General features: G+C 37.6%; 1 protein-coding gene across 3 annotated transcripts in view; it reads left to right on the top strand.

Moving 5' to 3' along the window:
• The first annotated feature begins 8732 nt into the window (after positions 1-8732).
• Positions 8733-21329, top strand: part of LOC111872940 (E3 ubiquitin-protein ligase MSL2) — a 19949-nt gene continuing 7352 nt past the window's right edge. For 2 of the 3 annotated variants that reach the window (XM_023867242.2, XM_023867244.2), the window contains exons 1-2: positions 8733-9568; positions 10436-10504. In XM_023867242.2, the coding sequence (XP_023723010.1) occupies positions 8825-9568; positions 10436-10504 (813 nt within the window). In that variant the 5' untranslated portion in view covers positions 8733-8824. The remainder of the gene's footprint in view (positions 9569-10435; positions 10505-21329) is intronic. The other variant, XM_023867243.2, reaches the window with a different exon arrangement.

Raw genomic sequence — 21329 nt, 5'->3', positions numbered from 1 at the left:
GTATGGTATTTTGATTTGTAAAGTGAACAAAGAAAGTGCCATGAATGCGGCAAATGGCTGAAAAATGATAGCACCTTGTGATCTCACATGAAGGGCCATAGCACTCAGCTGTTCTCATGTCCCCACTGTAATAAGGTGTACAGTTTTCCACAGAGTCTGCGTGCCCACATGCAGAGTCACATTAGTACACATTTGTATAAGTGTCCTGTGTGTGAGAAAACCTTCAAACTGAAGAAGGGACTGAAGGTAAGATCATACCACCATCAGTAATTCTTAATTCATATATATATATATATATATATACATACACAGGGTGTCCCAGAAGGAATGTGCCAGACTTCGGAAGGGTGTTCCTTATGTTAAAGTATGCCGATATAACCGAAAACACCTATGTTCAAAGTTGAATGGCCAGAGAAGTGTGAAACTTTGACAGGTGTTACACACTTGTTGATTACCAAATACATATTAAAACTGGCAGAAATATGTGGTTTCTGTAATGTTAATAATGTACGTAACATCAAACTAACCTGTGAGTGACATGAAGCCATTAAATTGAACTACAGAAAAAAAAAAAAAAACTCGCACACCATGTCATAGTTGTCCTTAGGGTTCCAAGCACTATACATGACACATGAATGGCATGCACTGACGTAACATGGCTGACTGCGCATTGTGGTATAAGCTTAAGCTTATGGCTAGTGTGAGCTGTCATCACCACACTCAAGGAGAAACATAGATAAGACTTGTCAGCTGACAGGTACAGTACGTGGACCCACCAGAAGACCACACATTTCTCGGGCCATTATCTCTGTAAACGTTCAACTTTGGACGTAAGTATTTTGGGTTATATCGGCATGCTATAACATAACGAACACCCTCCTGAAGTCTGGCACATACCTCCCGGTACACCGTGTATATATATATATATCCAAATCCATCTTTTCTTTCTTTTCCACTTCTTCAGATATGGTGCTATGCTGAGTTAACTCCATGGCATGTTGCTTTTGCATAGTGGTGGTTCTTGGACTTCAAATTTTGGATATGATACTGTGTAAATTTTTAGTGTTTTCCAAAGAAATCAGTTTTCAGTACAGAGAAGATTTTTTAATTTAAATGATGTTGATATGCCTGCATGCCATTGACAGTACAAACATGCCTATAGCAACAGTGACCTTCAGTAAATGTTGCTGGAATGCTGTGTGGTAATAAATCTTTGAGAAATATTCAGTTGTTGTGAGGATAATTTTTAGGAAAATGGTGATTGCATAAAATATTTTGATTTGATGACAATATGTAATGAATCATTCTGACTTGAAATGTAATGTGATCATACAAATGCTTTCCATAAATCTTATTTAAAATATGTTTTGTGCCAGTACTTGCTGTAATGTACTTGGTATAAATAGTAAAATCCTGATAAAATGACACAGGTTTGAGTTTGAATGCACTGTCAGTCTTCATCTTGGGAGTGATTGCTCTTAGAAAAAGAACCTTTTGGATAAAAAATAATGCTGTGGAATAAATTAGAAGTTCAAGAAATGTTATAGCGTTTGGGCCTCTTACTTTGGACGCCAGTTAACAAATGTTTTTTTCTAGTTGACAATGTGCCTGTTCTAGCATCAAAGTCCTCTTTTTAGCACCTCTATAATTTCATGTTAACCTCAGCTAAATAGTGTCTACAACATCTTTTAAGGGCATGTCATCTTAGATCTTTGTGACATCATTAGAATGTTACTAGATTCTATTTTCAGAATATTACGGGAACTAAAATCACCAAGCCAGATATCTGAAAGGTACAGGACTTTTCTTGCATGTTACCTATGAATATACGATTTACCCTCAAAAACGATATAGTCATGCAGTATCTTTGGTTACCCTTTCTGTCCACGTGGCCTTTCACATTTTCCTGTATGTAGTAATCACTACAGTTGTAATGTTGCCCTTCAGTTTCTTACTTGCTCTGGATTTTTAACCCTGTATTAGTGTCATTGGTTCTAATTTCTGCAGTTTCCATACTTCAGTCTCTTTTACCCCATGTGTGACTGTCACTGCTGTATTTTATCACTGGTTTAGCTAGGGTTTTACGTAATAAGAAACCTGGGCTTCTGAACATTATTAGAGTGGTGTGTACAAATTAAATGTACTATAGCTTTCATTTTCCAGTTCTTATGATTTTGGTTTATTAGCCCTTCTAAATATTGAAATTCATGAATTCTGTTGGTTTTATAGCCAGGAATTATCATAATTCTTATTGTTTTCCTTTAAAAACACTTACCTCTGTTTTATTAATAGATACTTACAGTACTTCGCCGACAAGCGGTGGACGCTCGGTCGGTATAGTTCTCTTGTGAACTACAGGCCACGGAGAACTTACATTACTAACTTCTTGGAACTGATCCCTTCTTGAGAAACCGCCACTTGTGCGGTTTCTTTATTGTTAGTGGGGTGGGACTAAGTCCCTTGTACTGCGGCCACTTCTGGCCTATTGTACCAGCCCCAGGTGATAAGTGAGGGTGATTGTGGAGCAATTGGTGGAATGAAGATTGGCAGGGGAAACTGAAGTACTCGGAGAAAATATGCCCCAGCACCAGTTTGTCCACCACAAATCCCACTTGACCAGACCCGGAATCGAACACAGGCTGCCACTATGGGAAACCAATGACTAACCGCTTGAGTTATGGCACAGCCAGTTGTGCAGTTACTGAATAACTTCCAAACATTTTATGGAACTCGAAGGTTCATTATATGTTTGTAGGAGTCCTCCACTGGTCCCTAGTGTGAGCCAGATCAAACAGGTTCACAACACCCCATCCAGTCTGTGTCAAATCCATATTAATATTATCCTTCCCTTGATGCCTAGATCTTCCTAGTGGTCTCTCTTCTTTTGGCTATAATGCCAAGATGTTATATGCATTCATATTTTCCCCACATGCATGCTACTTTCCCTGCCCACTAAGTTAAATAAATAAAGATTATGGCCAGTAACAGTGAAATGTAATCAGTATCACTTTTGGGCTATATTTTGCAGGCTCATGCAGTACAACATACGGGTGAGAGGTCTTACCAGTGCCGACACTGCCCCCGAATGTTTGCAACCAACAGCAACTGTCATTCCCACAAGAAGAGAATGCATGCCAAAGAGGAACAAAGCAGTGGTCTTGTTTAGAAGGAAATCAAAATGGGTCACATTCATTTCACTGATTTTATTTTATGTATGTAGGAGTACCTGGAAGGTACCTAAAAGAAATAAATATAGATAAGATGAAATTGCACCAGTGTTGAGTGCCTATAAATACGGGGTGCATTTCTGTGTAAGGGAATATGGCCATCATACAATGAGACAGAATTTAAATAGACAATATTGCAGTCTGTGTTATGTGGAACTTCTCTACGTTGACAAACATTGGCTATTTTAAGTGGTTGGATGGTCAGCTTCGTGCTTCAGCAGACTTTATTAATTCACTCTGAGTGAAAGAGCCCCATGTACTTATTTAACAGGAAGGTTTGTAGGATCATAACCTCTTCTGAACATCGTGGTAATTGTCACAGCATCACTTTAATTTCTTGGGTCACAACTTTGTGAATTTGGACACCATGTTCTTAATCACACAGTGTAATATGGGACATTTTTGCCACTAAAAACAGGTGAAAAAACAGTAGGGGAAATGCAGGAACAGGTCTGCTTTTTTGTGTGTTTCCAGTGCAGCCAAATGCTGTTTTTCATACATTAACTTTGAAATCTGTGCAGATCGGTTAGCAACTAAAACATTTAACCTAACTGTGTTAAGCTTGTACAGAGCTCCTTCAGGAGATGTTAGTGAATTTCTAAGGATACTGGATGCAACGTTAAAATATCTGTACGATCCAAAATCTGAGCTTATAATCTGTGGAGATATAAACATAAATTAATGAATTAAAATAACCATGAAAAACAAGTAAACTATTTATTAAAGACATACACTTTGTCACACTGTGAATTTTGCAGCAGGAATTTAAAAATTCCCCAAGTACAGCCATGGATAATATTTTTATAGATAGTGCAAGGTTAAGCTATTCTTGTACATCTCCTATAGTCAATGGCCCCTCAGACCACAGTGCTCCTTTCCTTACAGTAAATAATATTACTACAAAAGTAAATGTAATACCCCAGAAACAGAAACAAAAAATAAATAATGAAATCCTTGCTCAGATTAAGTATGTATTAGAAAACGAAACATGGGAACCTATTTTCAAAAATAATGATACAAACTATAAGTTTAACTTTTCTATATATTTTTCTAAATATCTTTGAAGCTATAAAGAAGGTCGTCTTCTGGGTTTTGACGGACGTTTCAGAGGAACGTATTGCCTTCATCTTCAGAGCAGGTGAATGGCTTGTGAATGCAGAGAGCAGTAGCTCTCTTTCAAGCTAGTTTTCCTATTCAGAAAAAAATGACCAGATTACGCATGGAAAAAAAATTATAGGAGAATATACATTGTTTAAATAAATATATATTACAGTGCTCTGTGGTAGATGTGTTCAATCTGATCATATCTTGTTAATACACCCATGTCCAGAAACTTTTGGCACTAAGGGTCACAAAATATTCCAAGAGAATGCATAAGTTTTAAGGGATGTTATCGTTGTTTTGCTTATAAAAGTTGCTCAAGATGGCGGCCACCGACTTCACTGCATGTTCTGCGCTGCCTGGCTATGTTATGCTGAAATCTTTGAAAGATTCCCAGCATTTTCTGGATGGCTCCAGCTGCTACTGCAATTCTTGCCTCAAGATCAGGTTGTGTCTCAACTGGAGTCTCGTATGCCAGGCCTTGCATATATCCCAGAGAATGAAATCCAATGGAGTCAAGTCAGGGGAGCAAGGGGGCCAGGTTATTGGACCTCCACAACCAATCCTTTTGTTGCCAAAGGTTTCATCCAACTACTCTGTGGACAACATTAGTGCAGTGTGACAGGGCGCCATCATGCTGGAATCACATTTCATGATGGACTTACAAAGGCACCGCTTCTAGCAGTTCGGGTAAGGTCTCTTGGAGAAATGTTAGGTAAATGTCACCAGTAAGAGGTAAGAGGTAAGGTCGGCGTCCTTCATATTTCTGAGGCCCTAACATGTAAACAAAGCGTTTCCCAACGTGGGTGTATTAACAAAATATGATCACATTGAACCCATCTATCTACCATAGAGCGCTGTAACATATATTTGTTTACACTCTGTGTATAGCACGGGTAGTTATAGTCCACACATGATAGCATATTACATTAAGTATTGTAAAATCCTGAGCAGAGTTTTATAAGAGGCTAAAAAGCAACATTGCTGTAGGCTTATGGCAAAATCAGATAATCAGACAAAAGCAACCTGGAATATAATAAAACGTGAAACAGGAAAATTACATCTGACAGAACAGATACCATCTTTTCTTATAAATGATAAAGAAGTAAAGGACCCAGAAGTAACTACTGATGCCTCCAATACTTTTTTCTGACAATTACTGAAAATCTAAACTTGCATGAGGACATGAGTGGTGATGCCATTTCATTTTTAAAAGAGGGCATTTCCTAGAAAATTCCCTGGTATTAAGGCCATTCCAACCACTGAAACTGAGATAAAAAGTATAATACATTCCCTCAAAGCAAAGAATTTGACAGGTTATGATCGAATAAGGAGTAAAATTTTAAAAGTTTGGCATCTCTGCTCAGTCACCCATTAAGTCACATATGAAATCACTCACTATTCATGTGGATCTTGCCAGATTGTCTTTAAGATTTCAGTAGTAAGACTACTGTAAAAAAAAAGGGGACAAAACTAGTATGTCAAACTACAGGTCAGTTTCACTGTTAACTGCTTTCTCTAAAGTGCTTGAGAAAGTTATGGATGATAGTGTAACAGATTTGATTAACACGTTTCCAGGCAGCAGCTCAGTAAACGTGGTACATTATGCAACAGTAGAGAAAGCTGTGTTTTCTGTTGTCCGTGCCAAGCAACAATAGGAATAGGTTGTCTATAACCAGTTGCTAGATTATGCAATGCCTCGGCAAACGGACTTTCATGCAGGTGCAGTGACGTCACAATCCAACAGTACTAGTTATCATGTGAATTGTTTTTGGTGTTGTCCATGGAGCGCCTATATAGTGAAGACCTGTTTAAATTTAAGTTAGAAGAAAGCCCAGACAGTTTAGCAATTGAGAGCACAAGGATGAGAATGGAGCATGAATTGTGAAGATTGAGTACAGAACAGGACAGTGGAGTACAGAGTGATTGAATATGAAGATGATTTCATGTTGGTTTGAAGTGATAGTATCTGTGTTGAGATCCATTTCTAGGAGACAACTAGTGGAAACAGAGAATTCTAGTGCATGTGCAACGGTGAACTGGAAAGTGTGTAAATCAGTGATAGGGCATTATTGCCTGTAGTAAGTGTAACTAAGGAAGGTTGTGACCAAAGTGCTAATAAATACAATCATCCAAACTAGAACCCGTTATTTCATCACATGTACCACCCTACACGTGACAGTAGGTTAAGCCATTATCTGCAGACTAATATACTAGTCCCAGAACAGTTCAGCTTCAGGAAAGGAATGAAAATGCAGCCTTTAATGTAACAGACAGTGTTTTAAAATCTGTTTAATAAAAAAATGCATGTTGGTGGAATAGTCTGATTGGCCAAAGCTTTTGACTCTAAATTATGAGATTTTATTGATGAAATTACATTTTTTGACATTCAAGGAGAAATAGCATGTTGGTTCAGACCCTACCTAACAGATAGAAAACAAAAGATTGAAATAAAATAAAATTGAACCCAGAGTACCTACTCAAACTGGTGAAAAATAAAGCATGGAGTTCCCCTGGGGTCAAATTTAGGGCCTTTGTTTTTCCTGCTCTATATGAATGAACTCCTTCATACACTAAACACCTCATCAGTACCAATAATATTTGCTGATGATGCTAGTGTTATAATTTCTAATAAAAATTTAGATTATTTCTGCATACTATCAAACAAAGAGTTCTTAAAATAAGAAAATGGTTTTCTGCAAACAGGCTGTCCCTGAATCTATATGAAACAAATGTAAAAATGTAAACAAAAACTCACCACAGTATCCATTAAACATTGAATATAATGATAAATAGAAGAGGCAGTAACTGCAACATTCCTTGGCTTACAAATTGCTAATCATTTAAACTGGAAAAACCATGAAGATCAGTTGGTTCCAAAGCTAAGGGGAGCATATCAGCAACAGTGACACTCTCAGATCAATTTGTTTTGTGCTACTATCACGGAATGTGATGGAAATCAACTGTCAAAAGAGTTTTCGTGATTCTTGTGTTTGAAATTATATCCCATAAATTTACAGATCTCCCACTGATTTCATGCCCTTGTCCAGATGGAGTTGTTTCCTTACCAGTGTATAATCTCAGAATTATAAACAGTGCTACTAAATACTTTTTATAGGATTCATTTCCCCATGTACTAATCCATATAAAATCAAATGCAAATTATCCAAGTTGTATCTACTTTGTTGCATATATTGACTGTGTGTTACTGAGACTTCAATGTGTTGGTTGCACAAGACCATAATCACGGAATATACCTTAGTAAAATAAAACTTTACGATTAATATATGTAAAACATTAAAATATCTGGCGTATGAGCCCCCCTTAGCTGGTCTTATGAACAGTGTGATGATGTAGGTTATATTAAGTGCTGTAGAGTTGACCACATTGTTTTATTATTATTTATGAACACGAAACTCTCTGGCCATGGCATGGTACCTTGTTGAAGTGTTGAACTGTTCAGTAAAAACTTTTATTATGTGTTTACAAAGATGCCACGTCAGTCTGGATCCCTTTACATTTGACCAGACACTTTACTCACAGTTCTTATCTTGATCTTTGCTGCATCAGAAATATTGAAGCTTTGTAGTCTGCAGTTGTGAGGTTATTTGTTGTTAGTCTACAATATGCAAGAGTGTATTTCACCCCTCTGTATAAACTACTTTGAATGGCGTTTAGATGTATTTATTGATGATATTAATGCACTCTGTGGAACAACAAAGGCCTTTTTTTCCTATGTGAATATGTAACTTGTTTGTTGATAAAGCTGCATAGAGGTTTTGGCTTAGACAAAAGACTTTAGTCCACATCTTATTAGGTGTCTGGTATTAGCACAGTGGCATGGTTTCATCCGTCGCAGACCTAAACTACAGACTTCGTTATCGTTTATGCCTGTAGCTAATGCCATGCTTATGACCCTGCATGATTGTTCTGGTTCCACGAGTCGTCATTGCATATGATTATTTTAATGAAATGGTTTGGCATAAAATGATGAGAAACTAGATCAAATGAAAACACTTCGTATTACCACATGCGGACGTGAACTTTATCCTGGCTCGCCCAACTCGTTCTCACGTTGCTTTACGCAGGTTTGAAAGCACTTGAATCACGCGGCTCTAAATCTGCAAATCAAAATTCTTAACGCAAATTGTATACGTAGGTGATTGGGTATATGGTGTCCGATGGTGTCAGTGCCTGCTTCACAAGATAGCCAACGTACTGATTCCCCTTTGGCTATATTGGAGTGGAAATAATTTGCAATCCTATGTACATATTATTAAACCTGATTAGATAATATTAAAAGAACTTTACCAGTATTTATAATTCTTAAAATATTGTAACTTCTTCAAGAACAACTTCTATTTCAAATATTCAGGTTGGTCATTCTGCGTAGTATAAATTGTATTGTATGAAGTTCGTACAATAAATTTGTGGACGCCGAATTTTTTGTAAGCAATTTTTGTTACCATCCACTATCTTTTATCTTAAGTGTAACTATGAATGCAACCAGTCTTTATGTGTCAACATGTAGGCTAGTATTACAAGCTGACATAGAAGATAATTCTTCATGGACAGATTTATATCGCTTAGTACCGTATCTGAGACAGTCTCTTTCTTGTACTGTTTGTGGAAATTTACTAATAGAGCCGTATACTCCGACAGAGACAAATTGCCAGCATCATGTGTGTAGGTCGTGTAAAGGAGGAAGAAAAAAGCTTAAACCCTCCTGTAGTTGGTGTAAAAATTATGATAAATATGTTGAAAATGTTCAGTTACGAATTTTGCTGCAGTGTTATAAAAAGCTGTGTGAGTATGTAACCAGCACTTCGATTTATAGGAGTCTTTTAGTGTCAGCAGCAACTGCTGCTAGTAATGGAAATAACGCAGCTGGTACATCAAGTCTTATGGATCTTATTCAAGAAGGTGCCGGTTTTAAAGATGAGTACAAAAGTACAGGTGGCCTGTCAAAATCTGCATATAGTATTTTACCTTGTGTTTATACTAGTACATCAACGCAGACACAAACCGCTTTAGCATCAGCAGCCTTGAGTCCTACAGATCCCAATAATGGCTTATGTGCAACTGATCTACAAGCACTTCGCACTGTGTCTAATGGTTCATCACTGTATTCTGTTATGTATGCTGGAAGTGGAAACAAGATTACAATAAAACGGAAAGCCACTGATTTGGAAGGTGAAGCAGATGCTAGCAGTTGTAGTGGAGAAGGAGCAATTCCACCAGTAAGTATTAGTTTAGAGGATGTGGTTGTAATGTTTTTTATTATTATACTTACATAATCATATTTATGCAGGTGATTTTGAAGTTAATTATAATTTCAGAAGTTAAGATTATGTTACAGTCCTCCATCATATTACAGTCAGAATGAATACAGGAATGCTGAAAGTATCTATAGTAGAGATGAACAAACTCACATATTTCCCCCCTCACTCTTGTGTACCCTTCATTCCACTTACTCTACCCACACTCTTCCATACTTGTGACTGGATTAGTCATTTTACAGCATTTAGTGAGGGGCACCAGTGGGCAGGCCCTCTCCTGTTTGTAACTATAATATTATTATGAAGAGCTCTGTCTTTTGGGATATAATGCTATGTAGTCCATTGAAAGTCAACAGACAAGCCAAGCTTTCTTATTGTTCAGCTCTGAGGATGGAGGTGACATGTTTCTCTGAAACATCGGTTGACTTCCAGCAGATTACATGGCATTATATCCCAGAAGATAGAACTCTTCATAACCACAATTGAAAAAATGTCAAATCCTACATTTTATACTACTGCCCATGATAATTCTTTGGTTGGCTTATCTATAGTCTTAAAGAAAGTAAATGAAATTAAATAAGCTGCCATAACTAACCTAATGTTTCATTATTGGTGGATTAAGTGTTCAAGATCATACCCCTCCCCAGAAGAATCACTAGTTTTGTGGGATCAAAAACTATCATAGTAGCTTTTGTGCATTATTAGCACTCTAGACTAAGCGGGATACTTGGAGAGGTGACTGGAAACTGTTATGCTGGAAATATATGTGGCCCATAGCATCATATGAACTTTACTTGTAACTGGTATTAGCTACTGGATTTTTTATAGGATCATCCATTGGACAAGAATATACAAACAAGTTCTTACATTGTTGACAACACTCTACTGGAAAATCAGGTGTGTGAAATTTATTGGGATATAAATATTATGTTTATAATTCTATACAACAGCATTGGATGAACTGGTTGCACTTATCCACCTTCCATACACAACACACCAATGATGTTTTTCAGTTGTGTAATTGTGTACTAATTGAGATAATGGTAACCTTGATGTTAATTAATAAATAATTACACAGTCAGCCATCACAGTGTTTTATATTGTCACGTGATTGACTGTGACTATAGATGGGTTTTGGATTGATATCCAGATTTCTTGAACTATCTGATACAGCACAGGACTACTTACTTACTCATGGAGCTGAGCCCTTCTGGAGGAGCCGCCAATTCTGCAGCTACTCAAGAATTTCCCAGTATTTTATGGAACCCGAAGGCTCATTACCATGTTCACAAGAGCCCTCCACTGGTCCCTATCCTGAGCCAGATAAATCCAATCCATACCATCCCATCCTACCTATCTAAGATCCATTTTATTTGTATTTAATTTATTCATTATTATTATTATTATTATTATTATTATTATTATTATTATTATTATTATTATTATTATTGTCCACCCACCTGTGCCTTGGTGCTCCCAATGGTCTCTTTCCTTCTGGCTTTCCCACCAATATCCTATATGCATTCCTCATCTCCCCCATTTGTGCAACGTGCCCTGTCCACCTCATCCTCCTTGACTTGATCATCCTAATTATACTTGGAGAAGAGTTATAAGTTATGAAGCTCCTCATTATGCAGTTTTCTCAAACCTCCTGTCACTTCATCTCTCTTTGGTCCAAATATTCTGCTCAACACCCAGTTCTCAAACACCTTCAGTTTATGTTTCTCCCTTAATGTCAGAGACCAAGTTGCACACACACACAGAACCACAGGCAAAATTAAGTTTTGTATATTCTAATTTTTATGTTTTTGGACAACAGACGAGAAGACAAAAGGTTCTGGACTGAATGGTAGCAAGCATTACCCAAGTTCAATCGCCTCTTAATTTCCTCTTGAATCAGGTTTCGATCTGTTATTGTTGTTCCCAAATATATGAACTGTGCCACATTTTCAAAACATTTGTTTCCTTTCTTTATGTCATGATTTTGCCCTGCATTTTGGTGACGAGACAGTAACATATACTTAGTTTTCTCTGTGTTTACTTCTAGACCAACCTCTTTACTAGCATCAGTTATAGTTTGTGTGTTTTTCTTTGTGTTATCTATATTATCACCCAGTAGATTCACATCATTAACATAGACCAACAGCTGATGTGTCCCGTTTAATTTCAGTCCCACCTGGTTTTCCTGGACCTTCATAATGGCATGTTCTAAAACAAAGTTGAAAAGGAGTGGCGATAAAGCATCTCCTTGTTTTAGACCATTCTGGATAGGAAATTTATCAGACAAAAGTTTACCTACACGGACTTTACTATACATTTCGTTTAAACACATTTTAATCAACCTAACTAGTTTCATGGGTATCCCAAACTCTATCAGAATATTGTACAATACATCCCTCCTAACTGACTCATAGGCTTTCTTGAAGTCTATGAATAGCTGATGTCCTGTCTCATCGTACTCCCATTTTTTCTCCAGTATCTGACAAGTGCAAAAGATCTGATCTGTAGTTGATCTGTTACATCGAAACCCACACTGATGATCCCCAATAATTTCATCTATATGTGGACTTAACCTTGAAAGAAGAAGAAGTTGATAGCAGTGATATCCCCCTATAATTACTACAGTCAGTTTTATCACCCTTCTTGTGAACTGGTACAGTAATAGACTCCTTCCACTGATCAGGCAATTTTTCCTTATGCCAAATAGAGGTAATTAGATTGTGGATCTTAGAATGTAATATTTCACCTCCTGCTTGAAGAAGTTCGGCCAGAATTTGATCACTACCTGGCGATTTAACCGTTTCAATTTTGCAATAGCACTTTCAACCTCAAAAGGGCAAGGATCAGGTATTAACGGCTCAGCTGTATGGATTTCTGACTGCCTAACATTACTGACCCTATGTAAATTAAAAAACTGAGAGAAGTAGTTCCTCCACCTATTCAAAATGTTGTGGAAATCTGCAAGCAGATCACCATTCTCATCCTTTACTAAGTTACTGCTAGGTTGGTAACCCCTCTTAAAGTAATTTATTCCTCTATAGAGGTCTCTAATGTACTTGTTCTTACTGTTCATTGCAAGTTCATCAATTTTGTCTTTCATATATTCCCTCTTTTTATTCCTGAAATGCCGGCTGATTTCATGTCTTATACTGTTCAGTTCATCCCCATTCATTTTTTTTTTTGGATCCTGTAACCATTGGAATTTGGCTTGTTTTCTTTGGTCTTATAATTTTGAGCATCCTTCATCGAACCATGGCTTATGCTTCTTCAGTTCATAATAACCTAGACTGTCCTTGGCAGAAATTTTTATATTCTCTCTAATGGTTTCCCAAGTTTTATTGACATCCACTTCAATGTTCAAGTTTTCCAAAGCTGTGAACCTATTTGAAATTTCAACACAATACTGCTCTTTACCCTCTACCTCATTTAATTTCTTGAGATTGAATCTCTCCATATGAACTCTTCGCGTTGTTTGTTTGCTCACTGCCAGTCTTTCCCTAAACTTTGCCACCACCAGGTAGTGGTTGGTATCACCATCTGCTGCCCAGAATGAGAGGACATCAAGTATATTTGAATGCCGTCTCCTATCTATCAAAATATGGTTGATTTTATTGTGTATCTTCCCATCAGGAGATGTCCAAGTAAATTTATGGATGTTACGATGTGGGATCATTGTACTTCTGACAGTAAAATTTTTTGATGTAGCAAAGTTTACTGCTCTAACTCCATTATCATTACTAATTTCATGCAAACCCTCATTCCCAATCATTGGTTTGAAAATGTGTTCCCTCCCTACTTTGGCATTGAAATCTCCTAACAAAATTTTCATAGGGTACTTCGGGAATTTATGAAATACATGTTCTAGTTCTTCATAGAACCTGCCCTTTATTTCATCAATTTTATCTTCTGTTGGGGCGTGAACATTCATAACGATGATATCACACCAGTGACTTTTTAATATTATATATGATGTCCTATCACTAATGAACTGTACCCTCTTAACTGCTGATACAATTCTCTTATGTATGAAGAAACCTGTACCTAAGTCATGATTTTCATTCCCTAGTCCATAGAAAAATATATATTCGCCTGTTGGTTCCTCACCACCTCCGTCCCATCTGACCTCCTGTACTTCCGCACATGAGTACACAGTTCACTATTACACACACACACACTAGTGTCCACAGTCACGCCTTCAGTTTCATTGCTTGGTAACGGCTTCCAACGGTGGACGTTCCTCTCCCTCAGGGTTCCTGAATTGTCCCCAGCGTCAGCCACCGGCTTCTGACAATAACAGCTCACAACAACTGAGTCCCAGCAGTTCAAGAATAGAATAGTTGAAGTCAAAGCTCATGCCAGCTCAGTCATATATACTGCTTATGACCAGTAGTGGCAATTTTGCTTCATGAGTTTTAATACAGTTTTTGTAATGGCCATTATGCTGCCTTCTTGTGGCTCAACCCCATTCAACTATGTCATGGTATGCTGAAATATTGTTGTAACTACTTTGAGCAAGTTCAGAGATGAACTGTTTGCATTAGAAGCCTGAACTGACTGACTTGGTACTTTTTGGGTGTGCCTCAAAGGAGGAGGCCACTCATTTTTCCCACTGTGATGGCGAAGGTCTGTACAACTGTGGGCAGTTGAGGCTACTGCTGTTACTGTGTGTTGCTGCATAGTACTGTTGCAAAGGATAGTCCTGGGGTGTCAGAGTCAGAGTTACTCTATGACTGGCGGTTTACCACCAATCAGTTTGTCTTGGTGCCAAGCCCCTTGAGACCCATGGCTGATATTTTTTTTTACTGAAAACTTTCGGTTAATAGTCCTTATGTAACATCATCTCTGACGAGAGGATGGATCTGTTATTTACAGTTGCTTCTGGCCCTCACCAGTACAGTCATTCTCGGGTCTGAGTCCCATGGGACTCATGACCGTATTTTACTGTCCTAGATTCGAGACACCTCCAATGTTGAGGGCCAGGTCCCCATATTTATATCCCTCAGGAACAGGGTGGCCCAGTTATACCCCAAAGCACTGGGTTTCCTTTTCATTGCCTCCCACAATTTGCAGGGCTACGGTGGAAGTATTTGAACCCGCCTTCACATGGGGCAGTCGTGGGGTGTCAAAGTCAAAGTCACATTGTGACTGATGATCAGTCAGTCAGCCTTTGAGACTTCCCTTCTTTGTTGTTGTTCAAGTCAAAGTTACATTAAGACTGATGGTCAGTCATTCAGTCAATCTTGGTCCCAAGCCCAATCTGGGGCTTATCACCAGATATTTATTACTGAGTCATGGGGTGGTCTAGCTGGTCCTGCTTATAATATCTCAACACAGACCATATAGAAAACATCTTCTCCCACAGTTACTCCATTGTTGCATTTGTGTCTGTTGGGGTGACTGGGCAGTTGTCGTTGTTTGCATAGCCATTCCCTAGCAATGGCTGTCTTTGCTGGCTTCATGACTCTGTTTTGAGCAGATATGCCACAATATGAAAGACAGATAGGTGCAGCCAATCAAGTAATAGGTTTCTGAATGGGCTGGGATGATGACTTCAATTTCTATTCATCATCTTTCTCCATGAACTTTATAAGACTGGCACCAGAACTTGGATATTTGATTGACAGAATTGGTTATGTTAAAATTTTCTGTTTCTTCCATTTAAATTGTAACTTGATGAAAATCATATAGATGAAGCGTGATGCTTTCAGCTAGCATGTTGGTTTCTTCTTTGGAGCCCAGGATATATCAACTGGGGTTCTTTAATATTTTGTGATGTTGCTGGAACGGTACTTGTTAAAAATTATGCTTTTTTAATTTTAAATTAAAACAGTACAATTGAGAATCAGCCTGACTTTACGTTGAGATATTTGGCCAGTGGTGACTTATTCACGAGCATGATATATATGTTCAAGATTCTGAAGGGGTCACCTTCAGTCAATTGTTCCAGAAGTGTGTGAAGCCTAGATTGATGTCCTGAAGTAATTTGTGAAGGTGAGTCTCAAACTATTTATTATTATTAGTGAGCGTATGTGACTATGTATGACATAGTTTTATTTTTCTGAAAATTGCTAATATGACAGCTGTCCCTTGCCAACAACATTGGTTGCATTCTTGAAACACATACACAACAAAGTTATTAAGACCAAAGCCTTAAGGAAAATTGGGGTTTAGAGGAACTATGACCACTGTTTACACTCATCAAAGACTAATATATATGGAGTTTAGTTATAAAATCTGAAGGGAAGAGATCACTTGGGAGACCTAGACACAGATGGGAGGATAATATTACACTTGAACTTACATAACTTAAGGTGTGGCCATTACAGCTGTAGCTCTTGGTATGAAAGTCATATTTTGTATGTATACAAAAATTAAATAACATGGATACATGAAACCATGTACTGTGGTTGGCAGAACCTGATAGTACATATCGAAAACCATGGGTCCTTGAAATCATCAGTTGGCAGACCCAAGCATGGCAAGGGTGTACTGTATAAAAATTACTCTGGATTTTAAACATTAGGACTATGTACATATTTGATTCTAGTGGTGATTGTGCTTGTACATTTGATACTGAGGACTGAAGGAGAATGGAGACAGGATGCAGTGGTATGTAATTATGTTTCTCACATGCTTCCATTTCCAAGTTGAAAAAGCATACCCTTCACGTTACATTAGAAATGTCATATGAGTTCTACCACAATTGGGTGCTCACCATGGACATCATATTCATCCAGTTCTGCACCATGTTTTGGAAGTTTTCATCTTATTTGTTAACCTTTCTGTTTCTAATCACATTGTGCACTGTACGGAACATGGAAATCCTGACTTCCCCTGTCTCCACTTTGAGAAGCAAGTGTTCCTGTACTAGATAGGTTTACTAGCTCAGATAATCCATTATTTCTCCTCCTCCTCCATTGGTGAAGAATGGAATAGAATTATTGTCCTGAAAAAAATAATTTTGCAACTTAGGATCTTTGGAATTAAGAAAATTAAGTTATTTTAATTTATTGCATAATGGCATGTAGTAAGTAACCTGTGAGTAACAGTGGTTTCAATACTGTTTCAGATTCCTACAACAGAATGACTGTGGGTTGAAATAGCAGATGGATTCAGTGTTATGTGGAATTTTCCACAATATGTAGATGCTATGGATGGTAAACATGTTGAGAAACAAACACTGGGGAAATGGTGGAAGTATGCACATCATGATATTTGCTGACATAGACTGTCAGGGTAAAATTTCTGATGGAGTTCTCTTCAAGTACCAGTCTTTATAACAAGATGGAAGAAGATCAGCTTAAATTACTCAGACCTCAAACTCTAGCCAGAAGAAATTCAATCTCCATTGTTTATCTGTCAATATTGCATCACTTGTTTATTCAATACTTAATTTTAATTAACATTATACACTTTGACACTACATGTTTCGCCCCCAGACAGCCATCTTCAGGTGTCTTGATATGTTACAAATAATTTATTAAATTATGTTTAAACCACTACACTTTCTTAGTCCATGTTAAAATCACACGCTGTAGTCCTCTTTTCAAGGTAAAACCAGATAAAATCCTTTAAAGTTTCTATTATACCCATGTTATTTTGGTGCATATTATTTCACCGCACATGGGGTGTAGTCCATTGTTCATGAATGTATGTTTGTCCAGGGTGTTTTGTTTCGGCAGCTTGCGCCTCACGTTCGTAGCCTACTTTTCAGTTATGACTGCCATCTGTAATTTATAAGATCCCTAGATTAAAGTTGTTTTCTATTTGTTTGGTATTATTATTATATTATGTTTGTTTACTTTGTACTCATATGCCCCTGGTTTGTGTGTTTCCTCCACAGTGTGTGATGTTGTCTTTACTAGTGTGGATGTGGTGTGTGTGTGTTCTTCTATTTATATGCCCTGGTTGTGAGGAGTGGGGAGAGATGGGGGAGAGTATAGTGTTATGTTGTGAAATTTTGTATAGTATTTCAAATATAGGGTTGTGTGTGTCGATGTTGGTGTCATTCATATGTAAATCTTTTTTACTAGTTTTGTAAATATGGTATTTCTCAAGTGTATTTAGATATTTTCCTTTTCTTCCCATTGTTATGATTTCCATGGTGTCTGCTATTGTGCCATATGTGTGTCCGGTGTTCAATATGTGACTTGAATGTCCTGAGTTACTATTGTTACTTTTTATGTTGTAAATGTGTTCTTTATATCTGGTCTTGAATGTTCTTCCTGTTTGTCCCAACATATTTCAATGGGCAATCTAAACATTTCATTTGATAAATTCCATTTCTGTTATACTTATCTATTTGTGGCTGTGGCTTTAGTATATTTTGTATTGTGTTCCACGTACGGAAGGCCACTTTTATTTCCGTATCTCGAAAAAGTTTTGTGATTGCTCTTACTTCCTTGCTGCTATACGTGAAGGTAACCCACTTTGTTCTTTGTTGCTGTGAGTCTGCATGTGTATTTTGTATTGTGTGCCTCGTACGGAAGGCCACTTTTATTTCCGTATCTCGAAAAAGTTTTGTGATTGCTCTTACTTCCTTGCCGCTATACGTGAAGGCAGCCCGCTTTGTTCTTTCTTGCTGCAAGTCTGCATGTGTATTTTGTATTGTGTGCTGTGTACAGAAGGCCACTTTTATTTCCGTATCTCAAAAAAGTTTTGTGATTGCTCTTACTTCCTTGCTGTTATACATAAAGGCGACCCACTTTGTTCTTTGTTGCTGCGAGTCTGCATGTGTATTTTGTTTTAGTTTCTTCTGGCGGGTATTAAATTTTTGCATAGTATATTTTGAATTGTGTTCATTTCTATGTCTTTTTGTCTTTCCTGTTGGATGTGTATACAATCGATTTAGTAAATAGTTAATGCCTGATCGTTTGTGTTCGTGTGGGTGACACAAACTATTTGGTATTATAATGTCAGTTTAGGTAGGTTTTTGATATATCGCAAATTCAAAATCTTTGTCATTTCGATGTATTACTAGATCTAGGAAAATGATAGACTGATGCTCTTCTTTCTCCATGGTAAAATTTATGGTTGGTTGTGCTTTGTTGAACTCATTAATTGTGTGATCAATATTTGTTTTATTTTGATCTCTCCCCACTCCTCACAACCGGGCCATATAAATACAAGAACAAACACACCGCATCTGCACTAGTAAAGACAACACCACACACTGTGGAGGAAACACACAAACCAGGGGCATGTGAGTACAAAGTAAACAAACATGACATAATAATAATACCAAACAAATAGAAAACAACATTAATCTAGGGATCTTATAAATTACAGATGGCAGTCATAACTGAAAAGTAGGCTACGAACGTGAGGGGCAAGCTGCCGAAACAAAACACCCTGGACAGACATACATTTATGAACAATGGACGACACCCCGTGTGAGGTGAAATAATGTGGGTATAATAGAAACTTCAAAGGATTTTATCTGGTTTTACCTTGAAAAGAGAACTCCAGTGTGTGATTTTAACACGGACTAAGACAGTGTAGCAGTTTAAACATAATTTAATAAATTATTTGTAACATATCAAGACACCTGAAGCTGGCTGTTTGGGGCCGAAACGTGTAGTGTCAAAGTGTATAATGTTAAACTAAAATTAAAATTCAATGGTGAATAAACAAGTGTTGCAATATTGACGGACGATAAATAATGGACGTTGAGTTGAACAATTGCAACGGGATGCTGAAATACAGAATCAGAAGAAATTCACCAATTTTGTGTGTTTGTAGCAGTTAATGCATTTGCTTTATTAAATAATGTCATGAAAGTGATTGGTAGACATGAAAGGTCTGAGAGAAATTCCTATTATAGATTCATCAGGACACAGAGAATTGTAGAAAAGGTTTTTGGTCTCTCATCAGCTGCATTCAAGAGTCTTCTGAAACTAAAAGCACTGCTTAAAGGAATTCCTATTTTCCTCCTGTGCATTTGATTTTGAGATGTACTGCATAACAGAGTTGTAGCAGGATCATGGAGGGCATGAGTTGAAAGTGAAAATAGAGGTTGCATAAATTTACAGAAAGTGCCAAGAAGATGAGTGAAAATGGCATAGGACATCAGAAAAGAGTTTGGAGAATATTCTCTTTTTGATCAAGGGAGAGTTCATAGGCAAGGTGATTATGCTTATAAAATTCTTATATTGTAATAAAACTGTTATCTATACATTTATCACAAATAACATGCTTGCCTCTTTGATCATCATCATCATCATCAGTATTTCAGCTTCCTCGTGACTTATTTCCTTGAAGTAAGAAGAGAAGAGGCCCATATCCAAACCAACTACACTTCTTTGGAGAACAGCCACTTCTTATGGTATTGGTAAACTGCTTATGCTGTCATCAAAACTGGGATTTTAAAGAATTAATGTTCCTTTCCAATTAATTTTTACTCACAATAAATTAATTTGTCATTGTCTGTACAATGTCTTTTTCTTTGTGTGGTTTTTGTAGTCCAGAATGTAATGTCTAGTGAACATGACATTGTAGAATGAATCAGTTTCAGTGTTCATTCAGTTGTCCAGTTAAACTGTCTTTAACCAGATTATCAGTGTAGTCTAATAAGAATGACTAAATTAATGCAACATTTAAAAGTAATGTGGACAGAAACAGGTAACCTAGTTCATAAAAAAGGACAGCATATGCACTTTTTGCAAGCTCAGAGATGACCATCACCAGTTGCATGCTCCCATGATACAAAGTTTGTATCATGTTTCCCATTTAGAATGGGATACAAAAACATGTAGCAATCCTGTCTGAACTGTTTCATAACTGTATCTCTACAGTCGCTAAACATTTCAGATGCAGAAATGTGTCTCACACCACTATCAATACAGTGTTTTAAGATGAAGTACAGAGGTCTGGATGTACCTAAGCACAGATCATGGAATTGTAGCTGTGGCTTATCCAGTGTTTGGAGAAGACTACGTGATGTAGATAGATTTTCTATTTCTGTCTCATATTGTTCTGTAATATAGTTATGTTTCTTATGTAAGACTGTAGTGAAAGCAGTTAACTCATTTAGACAAAACTTAAATTTTTCTATAATAGTAATAATAAAAACTCCTTCCCCTAAGCGCTACAGCTCAGGGTGACCTTTTGTCTCCTGAACGATCTGCCTCCATTCTTCTCTATTTTTCATCTCCGATGCTGATTGTCTGATTTCCAAACAATTTAGTTTTTACAGTATGAGGTTGTTAGCCTCATGCCCAACCCTCAACCTGGAGGACCAGGTTATCCCTCTTCATCTGCCTCCTACCCCTTGACCCGTCTGGCATGGGTGACTCTACCAGTAGCTAGCTACTGCTGGCATAGCTCTCAGGGTCTCAGGGGAACTCAAACCCCACCACCACAAAAAGGTGGAGACACCATAGGTGGGGAGTAATAATAATAATAATAATAATTTGATTTGTTTCATTCTTTTTGGCCGACGTTTCAGAGGAATGTATCGCCTCCATCGTCAGAGCAGGTGAATGGCTTGTGAATGCAGAGAGCAGTAGCTGTAATGATTAGGAAGTGAAAGGCCCTCGAGAGAAATCCAACAAGCCACCCCAGTTCTTCGTCATGTCATTGATGTCAGTAGCCTGTCCCCTGTAATCATGTCATTGACGTCAGTAGCCTGTCCCCAGCCAACCAGTTCTTCTTGTCTAACCGCAACCTCCAAGTGCTATTGACCTCGAGTTTCCTGGATTCACTGGCCATTCCTCCCCCCCCC

Source organism: Cryptotermes secundus, unplaced genomic scaffold (assembly GCF_002891405.2).
Source record: "Cryptotermes secundus unplaced genomic scaffold, Csec_1.0 scaffold407, whole genome shotgun sequence".
Classification (NCBI taxonomy): domain Eukaryota; kingdom Metazoa; phylum Arthropoda; class Insecta; order Blattodea; family Kalotermitidae; genus Cryptotermes; species Cryptotermes secundus.
This window is presented reverse-complemented; position numbering and strand designations above follow the sequence as displayed.